Raw genomic sequence first — 24461 nt, forward strand, 5'->3', positions numbered from 1 at the left:
AGTTCACGTGTCCTCCAGGCAGAGAGAGAGAGAGAAGTGTGAACGTTTATCTTGCTCAGACGCCGCCGCTCCATGGAGAACAGCAATGGGCTCGGAGCTTGTTTGCTGAGAGAACTCCAAGGCTTCAGATTCACGAATGGCCATGAGGAGATATCGCTGGCAAAGTCAAGCTTAAAAAAAAAAAACACCAAAAAAACACCCTTTAAAACACACCATGTTACCTACTACTGCTTATCCTAAAGGTGGGGGGGGGACCACCCAACAAGCCCTTCTTCAAATCTGGCTGCCACCCAACTAATAATGCAAGAGTCCTGTGACACCAAATGGGGGGAAAACCCAACAAAACGTACAGGTCGAACTACAGTAGAATGTTTAACTTTCCAACTTAACTGATCGTGCGCTCTGACGAGGCTTAACTTTTTTTTTTTACACACTTGTTTTGAAATGGGCGATTTCAACGAATAGTCATTATCATAATTGTGGGACGTGATGGCTGAAGTTCCAAGGACAAGTTTTAGCTCAAATGGTTAACAAAAGATTTTTTTAAAAAACCAAAACATAAAATGAGGAGGGGCGGCACAATACTGATCTTCGGAGCCTGACCTCTTGGCACAACAGAGAGATTTATCAGAGGGGGCATGTGACTCGTTAAGACACACAACCCCGGCTTGAAGGAAACAGCTGCTCATTTGTGCTTTAGCACTTGGCAGCTGGACAAAGAAGGGAGATGTTTGTGTTGAATACCTCTGCAGAACTAAGTACAGTAAGTGATTTTCCCTCTTGTCGTTGGGCTGGGTCTGTGTTTGTGTTTTTTAAGCCACGAATGCTTCCTAGTTTCTCTTTGGGCTTCCTTGCAAAATCCCTTGCAGCTGAGATGCCGTTTGCCACTTCATTGATCCGATTCCAAAAACAGCAGCCTCTTTCAGAACCCATTCTTAGTTAGTAACACTGTTCTCTGTATACTAGAAACGAAAATGGGGACCTTCTTGTGTTCTTGCTAGTAGAGCAGGGTTAAAAGACATGCTTTAAAAAGAGCATTGGCTCTCACTCAAGCGCCTTCCTTTTTGCTTTAGCTTGCCAGGTGTGGTACAGAACAGTGATGTTGTGCAGGAGGGAGAATTGTGCAAGTGCAGCTACTCCCCTTCTAGTGTTGTAGTGAGGGAGAAGCTGCACCGAGTTAAGTTCTCCCTTCCACAGAATAGTTACGGGCACAGTACAAAAATCCTGTTTGGTAATGGAACCAGGTAGTGCTTTTTATTATCCAGCTGTTTTTGTTTCTCTGTGCTGTTATGAAATGGGTCACGGTGTAAAGCCTGTGTTGTGTTTCAGTTTAACTGTACCATTTTACAAAGGAACTCATTCAAAGCAGCATGACCAGTTTCAGAGGTTTTTATTTATGGCATGCAGGGTAGGCTAATGCAGTCTTTCATAACTTGTGCTGGAGAATGCTGCAGGAAACATTGTTCTTGTGTTCATAACAGAAGTTTGCATGGAGGGAGAAAAACTAGATTTAAACGGGAAGCACTACTTGTAAATATTTGTAATAATAAGATATTTGCTTATATTTTGGGGTGCTTGTCTTTCTCTTTAAAAAAACAAACACCTCTTGTAGCAGGCAGTAGTGGCGACTAGTCATGATGGCTTTATAGAATGGCCAAGTTGAGAGGCAGCTTGCTATGCTGGGGAGCAGGGGAGGGCATTGCCTTCACACCCCACTTCTGGACTTCTTGGCTGGCTAATGTAGGGAAAGAGATGCTGAACTAGATCGGCCTTAAGTCTGATCTCTTCTTATGCTCTTAAGACCAAAGTTAAGGGGAACATGTCTGAATTGTGCTCAGAAGAATGCTAGAATGATGACTGAATACAAACTATAACTTTTCAATTCAGTCTGTTCAAATTGTGTAAATACCAAAATCAGTTATATGCACTTTTGACAGAAGAGAAAATACCATATGGGTATTTGGGCACAAATCACAGGACCTTTCAAGTTTACTGTGCTACAGCCATGGGAATTAAAAGAAAGATAGTTGAGAATCTGTAACAAAATGTTGCAATGCATCCCCAGCCCCTAAGTTTCAGGAATGCTCCTGTTGAGGACTACAACCAGCTGAAACAGAAGCCTTGTTTAAAGTGGGGAGAATTCAGGAATGGGAACCCAACTTCCCTGTTTTCTTTTCCATCTTCCTGAAACCTTCCTTGCTATTCTGTGCAGAGCTAAGGTTCTAGACTGGCCACCTGCCCTGAACCTCCATGTTTTAATGTATATAGGGAGTGGGGGTCTTTTTCTGGGAAATGGGAAACAGAATAGGTATACATGGAGAGCCAGTGTGGTGTAGTGGTTAGAGTGCTGGACTATGACTGGGGAGACCTGAGTTCAAATCCCCATTCAGCCGTGGCACTTGCTGGGTGACTCTGGGCCAGTCACATCTCTCTCAGCCTAACCTACTTCACAGGGTTGTTGTGAGGAGAAACTTAAGTATGTAGTACACCGCTCTGGGCTTCTTGGAGGAAGAGCGGGATATAAAACATAATAAATAAATAATGTAAATTTCCTTCACACTTCTTAAATCTCCTAGTATTGGAGGTAACATAAGAAGCAAAGTTGTTGTTTTTAACTCCATGGCATGCTGACTCGAATGGGTGGCAGGGGTGTTAAATGCCTCTCTGAAGCAGGAGGTGGTGCCCCCTCAGCTGAGGCAGACATTGGGCCCTTCCTTTACCCAAAAAAAAAAAAAAAAATCCCTCTTTGGACCCAGATGATTTGAATAACTTCCAACCAGTCTCTTCTTGGGCAAGGTGTTGGAGAACATGGTGGCATCTCAGCTCCAGGCAGCCCTGGATGAATCTAATTACTTATCCTTTCCAGTCTGGCTTCCAACCTGGATAGGAGATGGAAACTGCCTTGGTCACCCTGGTGGATGACCTTCGCCGGGAGATAGACAGAGGGAGTGTGGCTCTGTTGATTCTCCTGGACCTTTCAGCTACTTTCGATACCTGGTATCCTTCTGGGACATCTCGCCGGGTTGGGACTTGAGGGCGTGCTTATACGGTGGCTCTGCTCCTACCTGGAGGGTCATACTCAGAAGGTGGTGCTGGGGGATGCCTGCTCCACCCTTTGGCCTATAGGATGCCAGTAGGGATCTATTCTGTCCCCTATGCTGTTTAACATCTACATGAAACCTCTGGGAGAGCCTATGACACCCAGCTCTACCTATCTTTTAAGTCAGCAGACATCAGGGAGGCAGTGGATGCTCTGAACCGGGGCTTGGAGGCTGTTCTGGACTGGATGGGAGCCAACAAGTTGAAACTTAATGCAGATAAGATGGAAGTGCTCTGTGTTGCCATGTTGGTAAAAGTGATTATCTGAACAGTGAGGTAAATCTGGTCTTGGACTTGGTCACACTCCCTCTGAAAGACAAAGTCCGCAGTTTGAGGTTGGTTCTGGACCTGACTCTGACCTTGGAGGCACAGGTGGTGGTGGTGTGCACAGTGCCAACTGTGACCCTATTTGGAGAAGTTGGACCTGACCTCAGTCACTCATGCTTTGGTAAAATCCAGATTGGACTACTACAATGCGCTCTATGTGGGGCTGCCCTTGAAGATGGTTTGGAAGCTTCAGCTGGTCCAGAATGCTGCTTCGCTCATGGGCACTTCATGAGTGTCACACCCATCCTGCAGGACCTTCATTGGTTACTCGTCCACTTACAGGCGAGATTCAAGGTGCTGGTCTTGACCTTTAAAGCTCTACACAGCTTGGGGCCGGGGTACTTGTCAGACCGCATCTGCCAATATGAATCTGCCGGGGTATTCCACTCATCATTTCAGGCCCTGCTCATGGCCCCGCTCCTAACAGAGAGCCATTTGGTGGGGACTAGAGACAGGGCCTTTTTGGTTGTGGCCTCTTGGCTTGGATCAACCTCCCTGAAGAGCTTTGCCATGCTCCCTCCATCAGTGTTTTTAAAAAACAATTGAAAACACATCTTTTAAAAGGGCCTTTTAAATGTTTCATCTCTGCTTATATCTGGTAGGTTCTTTAGTTTTTATAGTTCTCGGTTTTTAGCTTTAAAATAACTTTTAATTTGAAACTTTAAAACAAGAGCCTGGTCTTTTAGCATAAACTTGGTCAATTTTTATTAGTCTTGTTTTCCATTGTATCTTTTTATTAATGTAACTGTTGTTACATGAATGGCCCTGAGCAATAGTGTACTGGAGGGGGCGGGGTATAAATATTTTAAATACATAAATAAATCTCCATCTCCAGAATGAGTCTCAACCAGTTCAAGAGCCGCCCTACTCCACCTCCTTTTCCCGATCAAGCATCCTCAGTGTTCCATAGATCATGGAAACTCACAGGTCCTTGTTGGTCCTTGAGCCATTTTGGTTGCTGCTGTTAATTTTTTTTAAACTCACAAACTAATATACTTCTGCGTACCTAGGGGGTCCGTCACAATACAAAAGCCACTATCTTATATTTGGGCATCCCCATTTTACCTCCAGAGTGATAGGTATAGGATCACCCATGTTTTAAATGAAAGTATGAAAATGGAAACTGGAGGGCAGGGATGTCTGATATGGCACAAAGCAGACCTTCCTTTCCCAGGGCCTTTCCATACTATATCTCTTTTGAACAAATAATATACAGTGGTGAAATGTGCCATGTACAATTCAGGTGATAACCCCCAGCTAATGCATCTAATATATGGGAACCAAATTTTTCTGTCCTTCAAACTGCTGGGATTTTTTTTTTCCCAAGTGAAAGTTTCCATTGCTGTTATTAGTAGCACTGTGTCTCTACAGGTTTCAAGGCCCATTGTTGGTTAATGTCTGTGACAAGGGAAACACTCTTCCCTCCACCATGCCCATGCCATTTTGAAATTTTGCTTTTACATTTTTAACTATGTTTTTTATTTTTATCGGCTACTTCTTCCTGTTCCGCTGCAGATGGAGCAGTCTTTTTCTTCTTCTTTTTTTCAGTTTGAGGAAATATCCAAGTGAACATCAGCAAGTCTGCCATAGTCATCACCCGCAATCTGTACAGCTTTCTTTTCTTTTTCTGAATTTAAGATAAGTGCTCCTCCACTCCTGAACTGGAGCACACAGGTAACCTGTGCATATACCAAAAAGTTTTTAAAGCATCCAAAACTAGCAAAGAGATTATTTCCCTGCAACATCAGTCTCCCCTCCTGCCTTGTTGTGGCAGTCTTGCTGAAGGTAGATGGAGGCAATCTTTTGAAGTGGTGGTTCTTATTTAGCAGGAGGAGAGATACTGTCCCTATCCAATCCCAGCAGAGCATCCCTCCAGAGCATCCTTCCAGTGTCTACCTTATGTTTCTCTTTAGATTATGAATCGGGACAGAAAACCATACTGTTCATTTATTGTTTGTTTTTTCTGTGTGAACCACTTTGAGATCTCTTTGAAAAGCATTATATATTTGTTGTAGTAGTAGAGAGACCACAGCTCAGTTGTAGAACACATACTCCACATGCAGAAGTATTTCAAGTTCAGTTCTCAGCATCTCCAAGTAGGACAAGAAAGATTCCCTGTTTGAAATCCTGGGGAGCTTTTGCTTGTGTAGACCAGGGATTCTCAATGTTGGGTCCCCAGATGGTTTTGGACTTCAGCTCCCATAATCCCCAACCAAAGGCCACTGGGGCTAGGGATTATGGGAGTTGAAGTCCAATAACATCTGAGGACCCAACGTTGAGAATCCCTGGTGTAGACAGTACTGACGTAGATAGACCAATGATCTGATTTGGGGGGGAAAAGCAGCTTCATAGCTTCATATTGACCTAAGATTCTTTTAGCAAGAGATATACATTTAGTATATGTCCTGCATGTATTATGGTACATCCCTTCTGCATTTAAAGCATGGGCTTTACCACTATGACTCTTTCTTTTGCGACATATGAACACGTGTGCTGCGTGCATTTCCCCAGGAGCCCTTCTGAATCTTTGTCATATAGAAGAGAGGATATCAGCAGGTGCAGCTTTCCTTATCCCTGTGCAAGACTCAGAACCTAGTAAACTTAATCTCTGCTATGCAATTACTGAAGTACAGAAGCCCTGCCCTCTTTTGCATCTTCTAAACCCCCATGCATTTCGATAGGGCTTGTCAGAGAGCAATGATTTTTGCCTACTGCATTCTGGATTTACCAGTTCAGCTAGTGCCCTAACTGTTGATATCTCCTTTCCTTCTGTCCATTATTAAGAGGTGAGAGACAAACGCACCAGTCAAGGGGAGAATGCAGTCCTTAGTAGAGCATTCTCAGATGCGTATTGTCCACATCGCCTCTTCCACCCCACCCCCATGCTTTTGGGCCTCACACACATTAAATTTCTCTGTATTTGTCATTGTTTCTACAGTGCACACTCCCATCAGTGATTTTGTGTGTGTTTTAAACTGATTATGTGAAATTCCATGAGAAGGGGGAGAGGGAGCACAACCATCAACAGCAGGGGCCAGGAATGTGTGACATGGCAGCTTCCACTTAGGAGTTGCTATAAAAACAGGAATTTTCCATTCAGCTGGCAGTTGATAATGCTTTTGCTGTAAATGGGCAGGTGAATTTCAGGATGGAAAAGAAATACTCATAAGCACTAATAACATAACACTGTCACTGCTGGAGGTCTGATATAAAACACAAGCCTGCTAGATTGCTGAAGAATGTGTTGTGCATGCTGCTTGCAAAGCTGAGGCATTAGATAAGTAAAGATGCTAAGCTCCCTCTCCAGGAAATTATACTTCCTGTAAGGTTGCAATGTCACCTGTGGAAGGTAAGAATCTGTGGACACAAGCTGCTCCACATCCTGCAACCAGAAGTTCCTGGCTGTCCTGGTATTCAGCTCTTGAGTATGGCCTATATCTTCTGCTCGATATGAGATTGCCAGCTTGTTTCCTGGCAGTGGTCCCACGGCTTCCGCGTCTGCACAATAAGCAGGAATTCAGCATGTGTAGCTTCTCCCAACTACACACCTGGAAAAGCGTCTCCTCCTCAGTTTCCGCTTCTCATATCCAATAGCTGTTGAAGGTACAGCCTTGCTAGCCCAAAAGTGGGCAGACATAACTGAATGGTGGCATTGTTTAAACAATTAGAAGCTGTATTTACCAATTCTATGGGCATTTTCACACACAAGGCTTGCTTCAGTTGGATTGTAATATGCATGCAAATTCTTAATTGCTCATTTGCATTAAAGTGTGTCTGCTCTGCATCAGATGTTCCCAAGAAAGGCTCAAAACCTCCTCCTATGTAAAAAAATAAAATAAAATAAAATAAAAAATCTCATCTTTCTGCTAAAAAAATAAGTTGCTATATTACCACTGCCTTCACAAGATCACTTCACTTGATGTAATCACTCTAAAGGGGAAAGGTTACTTCATAATGAATTTTTTACTTCAAACATGTTCCTGTGAATTAACCTTTAGGAGAGGCTGACTGGCTCCCAAACTAGTGGGGTTCATATGACAAGCTAAGCAGCTTTTGGGATGACGCAACTAGCAAGTGTCCTTATTCAGCTTGGTTGCTTTTTTGCTGCTGATGCTGCAACTGTATTGTTTGACTATAATGTTTATGCTTTTATACTTCTGAAGAGATGGGATATTTTCAGGCTGAAGTGGTGGGATATTCTTTAAAATTGCCTATTGCATTACATGATTTTTCTTCTAATCCAGTTAATATTGGCAGATAAAGGCCCTGTGTTACATAAAATGAGCTGAAAAGTTAATTTTTTAATCTGTTGTATATGCATACCCAACCCGGTGGTTTCTTTCTTGGAGCAGAAGGGATGAGTAGTGGGATAGTCTAAAATAGATTTCCTTATTCTTTTTATTGTTGATTCGGTAGGCTTTTTCTTATTGTACATTGCTTTGAGCACATGAGGAAAGTGGTGTATAAATTCATTAATTAAATCAAGAACTCTTTCTTCTATATTCTGGTGCAGGGTTGGCAGAGGGGGTCTTAAATTTTTTTTTAAGGGAGCTTGACTATAAAGATTTAGCCTATACATGAAGCTACAATCTAGTCCTTTTCTCCTCCTTTCCAGTTTTCTTATGAAGTTCTGTGGAGAATGCAACTGACAGCTGTCTAATGAGGCCCCTTCACTACTTCTTCAGTGCGGTGAAAGTGCATCCATTCTTTTGACAACGGCTAAAGGACAATGGGGTCCAATATACTTGGGAAAGCTGCAACGTTGGATGAACTATTGAGCACCTGCATTAAAATGTTTGGTATGGGGTTCCCTTTTATCTTAATGGGCCTAATATTACTTTAAACACTTGCTTTGCAAGGGCAGTTTGTTCATTTTTAGAACGTTAAATAGCAGCTGGATGGGGCGGGGGGGGTGTTGGATCAGGACCATGGCAGGCTGGGGGAAAGAGGGTCTGTTATACAATGTACTTCCAGACTAACTTACCATATAGTACTTAAGCAGGAGATACTCCAGAAGACTACTCAATTTCAACAGGACTACTAAGAAGAAATTTAGTCTGAATGTCAGCCAAATTTAGTCTGAATGTCAGCCAGATACAGAGTGTGCGTCTGTATCAGCATGTCTTGTTGCATTTCATAGCAGCTTGTCTAGCTTTGGTTTTGGACCAAACTTTCTTTCTCCTATTTGGATAGGTATAAACTTACTTCCTCCTATTTGGATCTTGGGCTGAAGTTTGTGGCTTCCCCTCACCAAAAACAACATTGGGTTTTTGCTCAGATGTGGCAAGTACAGAAGCAGAGGGAATATCTTGAGATGGGATTCTGCTCAAGGATGCACAAAATCAGAAGCAACTCACTGCACCACTGTTAAACCAGAAATGTTGTTTGTGTCTGGGTGTAGTGGTACAAAATTGCCAAGTACAATATGAATATATTGACATGGCAGCTGTTCAGTAATGCATGCTATTCTGTTTTGAATGGCATATCTATGTTTTTACAGATCACAATGGAGAACTGAGTAACAATCATTTGCCAAGAACCTTCCTTTTAATGCACCGATGGTATCTATCATCTACAGAACTGGCAAGCAAACTTATCTCCCTATATCCTTTCAAATATCTACATTGATGGAGTTAATAATCTATTTATCCAGTACAGGGATGGTGTCAAGTTGTGAAGGGACCTGGGACAAAACTCTTCTCTAGGGTCCCCATGGTACTTCTTCCACACCCCCAGTGTGTCCCTGTGTCCTCTGGTGCTTCTGCTCCCAGTTTATCCCATCAGGTGGAAGTACTTCTCCCACAAGGAGCAACAGGATACAATGATGGCAGTAGTAGCTCTCCTTCCTTCTCACCTATGGAGTGTGGGAGAAAGAGAAGGAGCGCATTCTCTAAGGGTAGTGGAAGGAGAAGAAGCCACTGCTGCTGAGGCTTTTGGAGGCAGCTGTTCCTCCTTTCCCCTTTTTGGCAAATGGGCCTTCCTCCATATGCCCCTGCATCATCACAAGTAGCGTTGGCAGGAATCCTCTTTGCAGAGTGGGAAGGTAGGAAGATGCAGTGATACCATGAGTCTCTTGCATCACCACTGTCTTCTCCCACCTGCTCACCATCTCCAAATAGGAAGGTCCCCATTTGCAGATGTGGAAGTGGGTTCAAGAAAGCAGCATCAAGAGATTCATGGCACTGCTTCCTTCTCTGTGGGGCCTGAGGCTTTGTGTGTCAACTGTGGGCAAGGAACCAACTTGGTCAACTCCCAATGACAAGCCTGACCCAATAGTTGTCACCTGGGTGCTTTCAGTGTTAACAGCCTTTTAGCAATCAGTTGGATAGTCCTTTGAGTTCAAATTGGTCATTGGGAGGAACTGGGTTTTGTACAGTTCTACCCACTGTGAAATATTCTTTTGGCAATATTTGTTGTATTGACTAATATATATTGTTAGCAATGGACACAAATTATTTATCCTACTATTTTCTAAAGTTGTAACATCATTGGTATTTCTGTATTGTACTGTGGAGCAAAGTTGTTTTTTATTATTTTTGTAATGAAGGCATTCTTATATATGTCGACTACTTACTCAAACAAGAAAACAGTACTTTACCAAAGTAACTGAAACCAACATGCATGAAGGCTTCTTTAACTAATCTACATATAGAGATCCCAGTGGGGAAAACTGCAATGAAATTCGCTTAAAAATCTGCTACTTCATGAGGTAAATGGATTTTTGTTTCACTGGGAAATGTTTGTGTGTTCTGAGTGCTTAAAATGAGGAGGCCATCAGATTCAGTTTGATGTTTGTCATGGCATTATATTGGACAGGCTACACAAAAATGTAGCTGACCTGTGATCAGATCTCCCAAAGTCTTTTTCTTTACTTCAAAACAGATGTGGAGAGGGGAGTAGGAATTGGATCAGGATGATAGCAATGCAGAGTGAGTCACTATAATCCTGTTCCCTTGCCCCATTATCCCAAGACAATTCTCTCTCATGGCCGAAGCTGATAATAGTCTTGCTGGTGGGAGTGGGCAGAGGGACAAAAAATCACCAACAAGTTGTTGTGGCCTTTAAGAGGAGTCCCCACAAGTCTCTGCAACCCTATTTCCTTTTAGGAAAATGTTCCACATTAGTTGCATTTAGGAGTAAGTTGATAAAAACATCACCTGTACCCCCTGTGTGAGAGGATTAGGCCTTCAAAGGACAAATTGCTTTATAGTTGTCCTGAATAGATAGATAAGGCAATTGTAATAAATGCTTGAGTTAAGTTAAAGTTTTCACTGGAGTACCATTCTTACAATTCTACACAAGTACCCCTATTGTACCTGTCAGGGAAGCTTATAACAGCTTCAAGAGGGGAATTGAGAACAGAGGAAGCTGCCTTATACCATGGTCCAATAAGCTAACCCCTGCTAACTGGGCAAATAGGCACCTATTTAACATGGTGATTCTCTTTATTTAGCAGGGGGAGAGTAACTGGCCCTATCTGCCCCCACCATAGTACTTCCAGTGACTGTTGCTGGTGTCTATCTTATAGTTTTGTTTTAGACTGTGAGCCCTTTGGGGACAGGGATTCATCTTACTTACTTAATGTATTTATTATTTCTCTATGTAAAATGCTTTGGAAACTTTTGTTGAAAAGTGGTATATAAATATTTGTTGGTTTATAAGTTGCCTTATATTGGTGCATCTAGCTCAGTATTGCCTATACTGACTGGCAGTGGCTTCTCCAAGGTTTCAGGCAAGAGTCTTTCCCAATGTTTCTAAAATTCTGACATCTCTCACCAGGTCCTGGGCACCACTTAGGATTAAGCCCAAGGTCACCTTCTCTCTGGTTGATTCCCCGACCAACTGTTCTAAGGCACAGTCATTTAGCATGTCCAGAAATCTGGCCTCTTGGTCAATACCCACATGTGAATTTGCCCAGTCTATGTAAGGGTAATTGAAGTCGCCCATTACCTCTCTGATTTGCTTCTCCAACTCCAGGTCACTTAGTGCTTTGATGTGGAGTGAGATAGCGCGTCCCTAGTAACACATTTCCTTTCAGTCCTTGTATGGCTCATACAAGGACTCATAATGATTAATAACAAGGACAATCACTCATAATGATTCTATGGAGGACTCAGGTCCTCCCTAGGTTTTCTAACTTGTTAGAACTGAGCTTCTATTATTGTGGTTTTAAATAAGTTCTATGCCTTCTGGAGTGATTTGACCCTCCTGACTTTCCTTTTCAGTTTTCTTTTCACCAAACTCCTCATTGTAGAGAAGTTGCCTCTTCTGAAGTTCAAAGTGTCTGTGTTAGACTTCCTTGGCAATTATCTCCTTGCATATATGCTGAATTTGATCACCCTACAGTGGTGAAGAGATCTATAGTGGGGGATACACTTCCCTGCTGCTGAACATTCTTGCAGACAAGTAACATTTGGCAAAATCTCCCTTCAGGACACACATTCAAGATTATTTATTCCTTAATACCTTTTAACCTCCTTGTTGTACTTGCAATAAGGATAATAAAGAAGTAGACGTGTTCCATCCTGTCAGTGCACAATTATGAGTAGGTTGGGGTTTTTAATCCATGTCAGTGTTTTTTATTAGATAATTAAGAGTATTGAGAAGATAAAAGAGCACAAACATACAAGCCATTGGTCTTTGCAAATCCACTAAGAAAAACCAAGGAAGCATTAAAAAATAAAGTGATTTTCTCCTTACCCACTAGGGGTGTGCACAAAACTGGTTTGCCCAGTTCGGTTTGAGTCTGAACCAGATTCGAACAGAACGGGACATGTTCGGTTTTGTGCACTCCTGAACAACGCTCACACATTTACTTTCCCATTTAAATGCAAGCAGGGCAGACCCTGCTTAGCAAAGGCGACAATTCCTGCTTGCTACCAGCTCTTCTCCCTATGTATCCTCTTATTTAGAATGAACTTTACTACTACAAGTATTTATCACTTTTCAACAAATATTCTCAAAGTGGTTTATAAAGAAAAAGAGATAAATAAATAAGATGGCTCCCTATCCCCAAAGGGTTCACCATCTCATTATCTATCATTGTGGTGAGGACACCACAATCTGCATGGCTGGTGTGAAATTTAACAAGGTAATCTGTGTATTCCATGTGGGTGGCCTTGACAAGTTTTCTTTTGGATCTAGGAGCCAGCCAGACATTTAGAAGCCTTAATTGACAAAATTATGGGACTTATTTATTTTATTGTTAAATGTATATACCGCCTTTCATTAAAACAATCCCAAGGCGGTTTACAGCAAAATTTAAAAACAAGATGGTAAAAAAGACACAATTAAAATATTAAGTGAAAAATATTAACCAAATCTGATTAAAAATTTAAAACAAAAGCATAAAAGCAATACAGAGTACAAAGAGTACTTAGAGATGGACACTGTGGAAGGGGAGAGGAAATAGGCGTATCTCTATCCCCTTTACAAGTGACATACTTGCCTGGAACAAATAAAGATTGTATTAAATAACTCTGCCTGAGTTCAATTCTCCATATTTCACTATAGTGTTTGTAAAGTGAAGGGATCTTAGGGGAAAGGCTTTTACCACCACTTTTAATTTCATTTAATAAAAGACACCCTCAGATACAATTAGTATCATTTTGCAATGGAACATCAAAATAACATATTTGTATCTTTCAGCTTAGTCATGTGGTGTCTCTGTGTGTTGTAAAACAGGCTACATATAAGCAGAGGTGCACCTAGATAACTTTGGAGCCTGGACCTAAAGGCCCTGCAAATTAAGCATCATCATGCTTGGATGGGCGACCACACCACCTGGGACAGACTAAAGAGGATTTGGGGGGCCCCAGGGGCTGTGGAGTAGGGATGTACACAAACCTGTTCGGAGGCCCATAAAAGGGCCTCCAAACAGGTTTGAACACCGGGGGGGGGGGGCGGTCGTCAAAGTTGGAAGTGGCGGGGGTGCCGCTTTAAGGGTGGGGGAGGGTGCACTTTCCCCTCCCGCCACTTTCCCTTTCCCCTCCCGCCACTTTCCCCCTGCTGGCACTCGTTGCTGATAACAACCTTCGGGGCGCACCCAGTACTTTTGGCCACTTCCAGCTGAGGAAAGGGGCGGTAGGGAGGTATGCTGCTGCCCCGAAGGTTGTTACCGCCAATGAGCACCGGTGGGGGGAAAGTGGTGGGAGGGGTAAGTGCACCCTCCCCTGCCCTTAAAGCAGCACCCCCTCCAGAATCAAACTGCCCAACCGCTGTTCCATGCACATCCCTACTGTGGAGGCCTTGGACTTTGGACCTGAAGTCCAGGGGTAAGAGCACCTCTGCTGGACCTGGGTACTTCACATCTATCTGAGTTTTAGGGCAACCAATTGTGGAATTGCTATTTTCTGTGCCAGTATTTTTTTTTAAGCAGGCCTTTAATCTCTGTGTGAGAAGCAACGGTTCAGTGAGTGGGGAATTTCCCATCACTGCACCAGTATGATGGGAGAATCTCCACTTGAGGAACTTCCCCTACCATGTAATTAATTAAATATATAAGTTCTTTTCAAGGTGAGGGTTCATTTAATGTTAAGGAATGCTTATCTTTTAAAAGCCAAGTAAATTAGACTGTTGCACATTAGTACACAGTTAAAGAGAGAGGAGAGCTGGTCTTATGGTAGCAAGCATGACTAGTCCCCTTAGCTAAGCAAGGTCTGCCCTGGTTACAGATGAATGGGAGACTAAGATATTCCCCTTAGGGGATGGAGCTGTTCTGGGAAGAGCATCTAGGTTCTAAGTTCCCTCCTTGGCATCTCCAAGATAGGGCTGAGAGAAATTCCTGCCTGCAACCTTGAGGAAGCCGCTGCCAGTCTGTGTAGACAATATTGAGCTAGATGGACCTATGGTCTGACTCAGTATATGGCAGCTTCCTATGTTCCTAATTCCGTGAGTTCATATTTGAATAACCTGTCTGTCTTGATTTCAGGTACTGGATTTTGAAATTCCCTGCAGAATTTAACCTGGACCTTGGTTTGGTTCATCTGATTGAAGAATTTCAAGAATTAGCCAGCCAGCTAGGTTATGAAGAGCACATTCATCTTATTGATATCTCAAACATGTAAGGATCATAATTTATGTCAAAGACTGATTACTCATCCAGAAACTTGTAATGCTATTAATATTGATTGTCGTAAAGTAGCAAGCGAGGTGGGGAGAAAAAAACATTAAATAGGTAATTCTCATTTAAAAATCAGTGTGATTTCTTCACATTTCCTATGATGTGTTTGGTTATTGTCAAATCAACAAAAATATTAGGCACTGTAGGGAATAAATATTGTGACTATATTGCACTGATATTGACAAAGGATTCCAACTTCGTAACTTATTTGGGTAAGTAGGAATGAAGTGACTGTATATTTATCACACCTACACAGCACAAGATTTAGAATTCTGTTATTTATAGCATGACATGTTTCCTTTTTAAAAGAGTGAGTAAACATTGTCTTGAGCCCGCAGTAGGGTTTGGTTAGGGCAGATGGGGCAATTAGACGGCTAACTGCAAAGGTTGCAAGGAGTGTAAATTTGCAGTGTGCTTCAAATTGTGCGGGTCCTAGTTCGTCCATGCAGCTGATAGGGACCATTGTAGGACTAGTACTGAAAGCATGATTGGCTTGTTGCTATGAGCAAAGGTTCTGAAGGGAAAAGATGCTTATCTTGTCATGGGACACTTTCTCAGGGTTGGTCCAAGACATTTTGCTGCCACAAGCAGTCAAGTACAACTAGAAGATATTCTGAGCTGGACCTCTGTTTTTTCAGTCTAGGTCATCCCACATCATGTCACTGCTGCTTAACGGTCTTTATAGCACTACTTCCTACTGTTTCAAAGGTACAACTGCAGTGAATGCCTTTGGAGGTACAAGTGCAGCTCATGCCTTAGGACAGGGCTGCACAACTTTGGCCTCCAGCTGTGGTTGATGGACAGTGTCCATCATCCCCAGACACAATGACCAATAGTCAGGGATGATGGAAGCTGTAGTCCAACAATAGCTGGAAAACCAAAATTGTGCAGCCCTGCCTTAGGACAATAGTCATCAACTTTTTCAGATCAGAATCTACTTTTTATCCCAAGCTGCAACATTGGACCCACATTTAAATTGCTTATCATATATGTTTGTCCTTCTCCTCTCTGAATATAGGCCGAATCAGATAATACCCTCACCCTTATCTATACTCCTATGTGTAGTTGAGAATGTGTTTGTCTTACCTTCAATACTGGCAGATGTCCAAGCATAAAAACAACATTCTCAAGAACCCACTGAAGAGGGGGTTAGACTTAAACACCTCCAAGGGCCTTTCCAGCTCTAAAATTGTGTGCCCACATGTGAAATTCAGTGGCCTTCATCCGGATTAGTGTTGTGCTAGGATAACACTATTGTGTTAGCATAAGGATGTAGTTTAATGATGATGCATGAAGTAAAGAACCTGTGTTCCAGACGACTTCTTGTGCTAGCAGATGTTGGCACTTTGCACAGTCCTGTATATGTCCCAGAAAGGTCTTCAGCTACTAGCTGCACAAGATCATGACACACTTCAAACCGCCTGGTGCACCATAATCTGCTAATGAAGATTATGCATTTATCCAAGCACAACACTATTTTGTATTCATTATCCTAGATAAAATCTGGAAATCAACTGTGCAATCTGGAATTATCTAAATTGGATGTTAAAAATGTTTCACCCACTCTGGACTTCCAGTGGTGCCAGAGACAGGACAGGCATGCTAGGTGGGTAGGGAGGCGTGATGTGTTCTTGCTCTCCAGCATACATAAGGGCATGGATGTAAGTAAGAGTATTGGGTAATGCAGCCCTTTGAGTGTCTCTCTTGTTCTCTCTTAAAATGTTAGCAAGGAAAAGAAAATGTTATTGCTGGGCAACACACTGCAGTTTGGCGTGCAACCCAGATACAGCTCATGATTTGCCCAGGATCAAGGCCTTAAAGTAATTCTACATATGACTTAAGCCCTATTCAGATGTTGTTTAGCTGTACATGAGTACAGGCATCCCAAAGTGCTCTGGAGGTCCCACCCAGTGCATCACTCATCCCCTTGCCCATGCTCTTCAGAGTTATGGCAGTATTAGTCTGACTAGGTAACCGTGATGGCGAGCATTTCCATGACCAGCAGACTGGGGTGCCAGAGTCTGCCAACTGTTGAAATGCCCATTTCACCACTACAGCATTTACCTATTCAAATGAATGTCACTGCAACTGTGAAGAGTGGGAGTGGGGGATAAGTGATTCACCAGGGCCGGACCTCCAGAGTGCTTTGGGATGCCTGTACTCACAAACAGCTTCTTGTTAAAATAACACTTGAATAGGGCTATAATCAGTTCTGAATCCAAGTAATGGATAAATTCACCCACTTCCTCATTGTTCAGCAGACCTCTTTGTGTTCTTAATAATTTTATGCATCACAAAACTGATGATCAGACATGACAGGCTGTTCTAGAAATGTTTTCATGACGGACAACATTTGGGAAGCACATATCAGTTCAAATCAGCTAGTTTTCGATCTCATGTACACTTTGTTTTCATTGCACTGGGTGCATTTCCTCTCAGCTGGCACTGGATAAACTTGACACTTTGATACAGCAGTTGCCTACTTCTAAGAGATTATTCTTTCTGTGATGATCAGTTGAACAAATTTTTAAGACATTCTTTTAAGCATGCAGTTTAGCAATAGCAAAGGTTACCAGCCATGATAGCCGAAAGGAAATTCATAGGCAGTTTAAATATCAAAATAGAAGTCACACAATAGGAAGGACTGTTACCTTTATAGCCTATTTCTGTGGCATCTGGCTGGCTTCTACTGGAAACAGGAAGGCTGGACTCGGTGGACCCTTGTCTCATCCAGCAGGGCTCTTAACAGTCCTAGCCTCACAATGGCTCCAAATCCGAGCAGCTCTCTAATTGGAGCTGATTTTTGCAATGTGTGAAGAGTTCTAAACTGGAAGAGGTCATTGGCTAACATCCTGACCAAATTTATTAGAGGAAGTCCTACTGAAATTAAAAGGACAAGTCGGTATGCCTGACTTGTCCCTTTAATTTCAGAGGGACTTCCTCTAATACATTTGATCAGGATGTCAGCTAGTTCACATGATCATTAATTGGGTAGGGCAGTCATCCTACCCAAGATCAGGAGCTGTGTGTGCTCCCGTTTTGCAATCATGTATGAGTAAATAACAAGGTAGGAAGTGGGGGAAGTGATCATGTGCAAGGCTCTCACTGGGTAGGAGGGCTCCATTCTACCCAGTAGCTGCACCCAGCTGTTTAATGAGATGAAAGGAAATGCCCTCCAACCCATCAGGATCCTCTCACACAATCACTTCTCATGATTGCAAAATGGGAGCTCCTGAACTTGGATTGGTCCTGCCTAATTAATGAACACGTGAACTAGCCTACCATCTGGTTTTACTCCAAAAATTAAAATGCAGGGGTTCATCTAACTGCATGCCTTGGCAATGCCTTCTCTAGGCTCCAGTTCTAATGTTGAATTCCTGGGCAACAAATCTTGACAGTGGCTGCTACATTCTCTTTTCTAGTCCCTCTTATGACTGGATGAGGAGAGTCACACAAAGGAAAAAAACTTCCAAGAAGGGAAAAGCCTGCCTGCTATTTGATCATCTGGAACCCATTGAGCTTGCTGAGCACCTCACTTTTTTGGAGCATAAATCTTTCAGAAGGATCTCTGTAAGAAATTTACAATATTATACACCACTTAGGCATTATTGCCAATATGTGAACCTGGCTATCTAGCGTAAGATGCCTTGTGGCAGATTCCGTTGAATGTTACATCATGTCTTAGAGCCAGTTCAAGCATGCTTGCTCATAACTCATGGACTCAGCAAGGAATTGCTTGCTAGCTTGCTTGCTTGCTTGTGATGATGAGAAAGCTATCACAGATAATTAATCACCACAAATAGAGCTTTTACAATAAGTATGGATGTGCATTTTCTTTCTGATAAGTGTCAATGGCTGTGCTACTGTGGTATTGCCTTTAAAGTGATGCCTGATTAGAGTCTAGGATTTAGCAAAATGGTGTTAGAATGTTTCTTAATAGCTGTTGATGATCCCCTGAATGGGAAATCCAGCTTCAGGGGCTGGTATCTGACAGGAGTGCTTAGCGGTGTGTGTGTGTGTGTGTGTGTGTGTGTGTGTGTGTGTGTGTGTGTGTGTGTTGTGTAAGAAACAGCACTTGACAATTGTGTAAGAAACAGTAGTTGGCAATTGTGAAAGACAGAGCAGTTTCTAGCTGCAGTCAGGGGGATTATTGGTCTTATAGCAGCATTTATCTTCTGCTTATGGACTGCTTGTAGATTGGTAAATAAAGCAAATCTTATAATGACACTAAACTTCTCTAGTGTTGTCTCATCCAATGGAAAGTAAATCTGGTGGCACTCTCTCTGGAACTTCATTGCTCAGGAATGTTGGGAGTATATAATAGTACTTTTCAGTGGAGATAGTTCACTTATTGTGTCCAGAGGCATTATGTTTTGCATAATCAAATATCTAGGGAGCGAGTGATGAAAATGTGAACCACCCCTTAGTTCCATGTTTCCTGGCACCATGTAGCTCTACTATTGTGGAGGGTGGTCTGGATGGAGATATAACTAAATATTGAAAAGGTTGGGGGAGAAGGCAATTCAAAGAAAACATGAAATCTATTAAAGGAGGCTCCAGGAATAGCTGCTCAAAACCACTTAACAACAGAGGCATTAATTGCTTAGCTATGTTCATATTTTGTTGTTTGGAATAAAGATAAGGGAAATGGCTGACTGAAGGTTTGAGAAATGTGGCATACCTCACAAACATCTTGTAAAGGTGCACACTTTTGCAGTTATATTTATTTAAGAGTTACATGTAAGAGTTGCAAGGCACTTTGCCCCCTTAAAAAAATTGATAATCTGATAACTTCTGCTATGCAGAAAATAATTTGAACATAAATCAATCGGATATACATTTAATAAACAATTGTGCTCAGTGAGGGCTTTCTTGATCAGATTTCCTAAGTAGGAAGATAATAACAGATGCTGATCTACAATACACACTTCTGTGATCTAGAAAACACTAGTCATTACATTATTTTCTTTGTCTAGTTTACAGATTACCAGAGCTATGTGATCCATGGCTGTTTGGAGAACAACCCAACTCTGGAAAGATCAATTGCTTTATTTAATGGCATCTCTAAGTGGGTCCAGTTGATGGTCCTTAGTAAACCAACCCCTCAGCAAAGGGCAGAAGTAATCACAAAATTCATCAATGTTGCCCAGGTAAGATTGGACTTGGAATCTGTTTTAACCCAATTGAATGAAATACAGTGAAATGCAGGCCCAGAAGGTGGTGGAACAGTAGGAAGCCAGTGAGATGTCCATCTGGCAAACACAAACACCCAAGTCAATGACTTAAAAAAATATATATGTTCTAGTGTCACATCATGCTGAGTCCATAGATTCTGGAGGGAAAACCTGGAAGAGGGCTGAGTATACATTTTGTACTGGAGTCAGAAAATCCTGCATCTCAGGTGGGTGCCACAGGTAGGGATGTGCACGGAACCGATTCGGAGGCCCTTTATGGGCCACCAAACCGGTTCAAAGAACCACCGGTTCCACCAGTTCAAAGGCAGTGGAGGTCTCTCTTTAAAAGCTGGGGAGGGTGCACTTACCCCTCCTGCCACTTCCCCCTGCTGGCGTCCGTGTTTTACAAAGCAGTACAAAAAGTACACACTAGGAAAAAGCCAACTAAAACAGCAGTCTAGAACACATTTAAAACAGCAGCCAAGAGAGTTATGAGTATAAAAGCAAAGAGAGCCAGTTAGCATCTCTCAGCAAAAGATTGGCACAGCAATAAGGTCTGAGCTATTCTCTAAAAGCTTGCAGTGAGGGGGGCCTGGCATGGCTCCAAGTCTGACCCCAAAGAGGTAGGAAACCAGGCCAGAGCCTGAGAGAATTTCAAAGATAGATCCTGATAAAGCCCTCAGAACCTGAGCCCCCAGGGGAGACATCTCCTCCCCTTCTATCAGGGGAATACCTGCTGGTGAAAGGCGAAGCAGGATCAGCTGGAGAGAAACAAATTCCAGGCCAGAGGGCTGCCCCTTTAAGACTGCTGTTCTCTAGGCAGGGAGGCAGAGACCAGCAGGGGTAGACTGAGCTCAGAGGTATTTAAGAGCTCAGTTTACCTCTGACTGTTGTATCAACATGTCCCATGTCCTCTCTATGATGCTTTCCAACCAACCCTGCTCTGCTGCAATTTCTACCAGACCTCATGGGATCTGTGCCACAGGATGGGACTGAATAATAGAAGGGTGTTCGTCATTGTGGTGCCACCGAAAAAAGTGCCCTGTCCCTGTGCACAGCCAAATGAGTTAGAGACAATGATGGGCCAGAGAGCAGGTCTTATGAGATTCATTACAATACCTTGGTAGGTTTACAAGAGCACAGATAGACATTAAGGTACCCTGGTCCCAGGCTGTACAGGACTTCAAGGCGTTTTGTATTGGGTTCAGAAGCACACTGGTAACAGAAGAACAGGTATTATTCTCTCATATCACCATGCACGCACAAACATTCTGATGGTGGCATCTTGTACTAGCTTAAACTTTCAAGCCATGTTTTGAGGAAGACTCTCCATACAGCCCATAACAGTAATTCAACTGTGATGTAACCAGCCACTGGTAACTGAGGTCAGATCCCTTTTTCTCCAAGCTGGGTTGCAACTGTCAAACCAGCCAAAGCTGGTAAAAGGCACTCATGGCTACCAGTGTCACCTGGGCATCCAGGAACAAAGTTGGATCCAGAATTACCCCCAAAATGTGAGCTTGGTTCTTCAGGAAGACTGTTATCCTATCCAGCTCTGGTAGTATATCACTAACCAGATCAGTGTTCCTACTAACTGGATCTGCATTCTTTGTTTTCCAGTAGGAAGGACAGGCATTCATTTAAATAAAAGAATGGAGATATTGTTAGGATGGAGGTTTAAATCTGCACGTGTACACACACAGACACACACTGATCCTAATGTCTAAGGCAAAGGGTTGGTTTTGTTGCCTATTTTGTTGAATCCCAGGCTTCAGCCTAGGGACTTTGTCCATGGAACTCTAAGCAGGACTGAGCCTCCCCCTGTCAGCAGAGCACTAAAACATACCTTTTCATAGGTGGAGTTTTCCCCTGGGTTCTGTTTCCTTGTCGTTCTCAATTCCACAGAAAACATTCTGCCTTCCAGTTCTAACAGGATTCGCATCCGTCACAATGCCAGTGGTCAAGATCCATAATTCTGTGTTTGTATATGCAATTGTGTTGGTTATCAGGATAATATAGTTTCCTATACCTTTCAGCTGGAATTCTCTTGCTAAAGCACACACATGGCCTGCATGAGCAATGATTCTAGTAACAAGAGTCCGTCTGTCCGATTTTCCCCCCACAGAAACTTCTCCATCTCCAAAATTTCAATACATTGATGGCTGTTGTAGGAGGACTAAGCCACAGCTCCATTTCACGTCTCAAAGAAACTCATTCTCACCTTTCCTCAGAGGTTACAAAGGTATGAAAGTCTCTGTTCTACAGTGGACTCACATCTGTGTACATTCTATATAGAGGATCATACTCAAACCCAAATGTGGTTTGTCTGCTGAAATAAAGAATAAAGCAAACACTACATATGAAGCTGCAGAATCAGTCCTTTGGTTCATCTAGCTCAGTGCTGTCCTCTGGCTTCTCTCCAAGGACTCAGATATCTCACTATCCCAGTACTCTTATATGAGGCCCTTTAACGGGCAATGCCAGGGACTTAAACTGGGACCTCATGCAAAACATGAGGTCCACTGCTGAGCTATGGCCTTTCCTCAAAAATGTGCAAGTTCAGCAAATTCAATTCCTCATTAATATGCAAGTTCAGCACATTCAAATTCAGCATATATACGACTGGAGAATTACCAAGCAAGTCCAACATGGACACTTTTTACTTCAGTTAATTTACTTTTCACACTTACTAACATTTCTCAAATATGAGGGAATTGGTAAAATGAAAGCTGAAAAGGAAAGTCAGGAGGGTCAAATTCCTCCAGAGCACATGGAGTTTATTTAAAGCCACAGTAATAGTATCTCCGAATGTATACCAAAAATATGAAAAAGTACCACCAAGGCCAGGAAGATGCCAGTATGGCTAACAAGTAGAGTCAAGGAAGCTATAAAAGGCAAAAACATTTCCTTCAGAAAATGGAAATTGAGCCCCAATGAGAAGAGCAGAAAGGTACACAAACGATGACAAAAGAAATGCAAGGGGACAATGGTTTTTTGTTTAAAGAGTTCAAGGAATATATGGCTAAAAACATCAAGGGTGAGAATAAAACTTTATATACATCAGCAGTGGGGAGCCTGCTGCTAGTAGGACTATTAGATGATAAGGTAAGGGAGTGAAAGGGATGCTTAAAGAGGATATGGAGAATGTAGAGAAACTGAATGAGTTCTTTGCATCTGTTTTCACTTAGAGGATGCAGAGATATATTTGGTGAGTACACTTGGGGACAAAATCTCTACTTCATACAGGTGAAACTCGAAAAATTAGAATATCGTGCAAAAGTCCATTAATTTCAGTAATGCAAATTAAAAGGTGAAACTGATATATGAGATAGACGCATTACATGCAAAGCGAGATAAGTCAAGCCTTAATTTGTTATCATTATGATGATCATGGCGTACAGCTCATGAGAACCCCAAATCCACAATCCCAGAAAATTAGAATATTACATGAAACCAATAAAACAAGGATTGTAAATAGAACAATATCAGACCTCTGAAAAGTATAAGCATGCATATGTATTCAGTACTTGGTTTGGGCCCCTTTTTGCAGCAATTACTGCCTCAATGCGGCGTGGCATGGATGCTATCAGCCTGTGGCACTGCTGAGGTGTTATGGAAGACCAGGATGCTTCGGTAGCGGCCTTCAGCTCTTCTGCATTGTTTGGTCTCATGTCTCTCATCCTTCTCTTGGCAATGCCCCATAGATTCTCTATGGGGTTCAGGTCAGGCGAGTTTGCTGGCCAATCAAGCACAGTAATCCCATGGTCATTGAACCAGGTTTTGGTACTTTTGGCAGTGTGGGCAGGTGCCAAGTCCTGCTGGAAAATGAAGTCAGCATCCCCATACAGCTCGTCTGCGGAAGGAAGCATGAAGTGCTCCAAAATCGCCTGATATACGGCTGCGTTGACCCTGGACTTAATGAAGCACAGTGGACCAACACCAGCAGTTGGTCCCCAAATCAACACAGACTGTGGAAACTTCACACTGGACTTCAAGCATCTTGCATTGTGTGCCTCTCCATTCTTCCTCCAGACTCTGGGTCCTTGGTTTCCAAATGAGATGCAAAAGTTGCTCTCATCAGAAAAAAGGACTTTGGACCACTGAGCAACAGACCAGTTCTTTTTTTTCTTGAGCCCAGGTAAGACGCTTCTGACGTTGTTTGTTGTTCAGGAGCAGCTTGACAAGAGGAATACGACATTTGAAGCCCATGTCCAGGATCCATCTGTGTGTGGTGGCTCTTGATGCACTAACTCCAGCCTCAGTCCACTCCTTGTGAAAGTCCCCAACACTTTTGAATGGCCTTTTCCTGACAATCCTCTCCAGGCTGCGGTCATCCCTGCTGCTTGTGCACCTTTTTCTTCCACACTTTTCCCTTCCACATAACTTTCTATTAATGTGCTTTGATACAGCACTTTGGGAACATCCAACTTCTTTTGCAATTACCTTTTGAGGCTTTCCCTCCTTATGGAGGATGTCAATGATGGTTTTCTGCACAACTGTCAAGTCAGCAGTCTTTCCCATGATTGTGATTCCTAATGAACCAGACTGAGAGACCATTTAAAGGCTCAGGAACCCTTTGCAGGTGTTATGGATTGATTAGCTGATTGGAGTGGGACACCTGGAGCCTAGACTGTTGAACCTTTTCACAATATTCTAATTTTCTGGGATTGTGGATTTGGGGTTCTCATGAGCTGTACGCCATGATCATCACAATTATAACAAATTAAGGCTTGACTTAT

The 24461-nt window shown here is 42.6% G+C and overlaps 1 protein-coding gene across 7 annotated transcripts in view; it reads left to right on the plus strand.

The window, feature by feature from the left end:
* The window catches only part of RASGRP3 (RAS guanyl releasing protein 3), a 106657-nt gene that overhangs the window by 45758 nt on the left and 36438 nt on the right, over positions 1–24461 (plus strand). For 2 of the 7 annotated variants that reach the window (XM_053303905.1, XM_053303914.1), the window contains exons 1-8: positions 531–763; positions 8042–8225; positions 8927–9029; positions 10073–10135; positions 14357–14488; positions 17971–18118; positions 19525–19698; positions 21848–21964. In XM_053303905.1, the coding sequence (XP_053159880.1) occupies positions 8156–8225; positions 8927–9029; positions 10073–10135; positions 14357–14488; positions 17971–18118; positions 19525–19698; positions 21848–21964 (807 nt within the window). In that variant the 5' untranslated portion in view covers positions 531–763; positions 8042–8155. Of the gene's footprint in view, positions 1–529; positions 764–801; positions 939–8041; positions 8226–8926; positions 9030–10072; positions 10136–14356; positions 14489–17970; positions 18119–19524; positions 19699–21847; positions 21965–24461 lie in introns of those variants that run through there. The other 5 variants (XM_053303934.1, XM_053303923.1, XM_053303946.1 and 2 more) reach the window with 4 other exon arrangements.

Source organism: Hemicordylus capensis, chromosome 1, assembly GCF_027244095.1.
Source record: "Hemicordylus capensis ecotype Gifberg chromosome 1, rHemCap1.1.pri, whole genome shotgun sequence".
NCBI lineage: Eukaryota > Metazoa > Chordata > Lepidosauria > Squamata > Cordylidae > Hemicordylus > Hemicordylus capensis.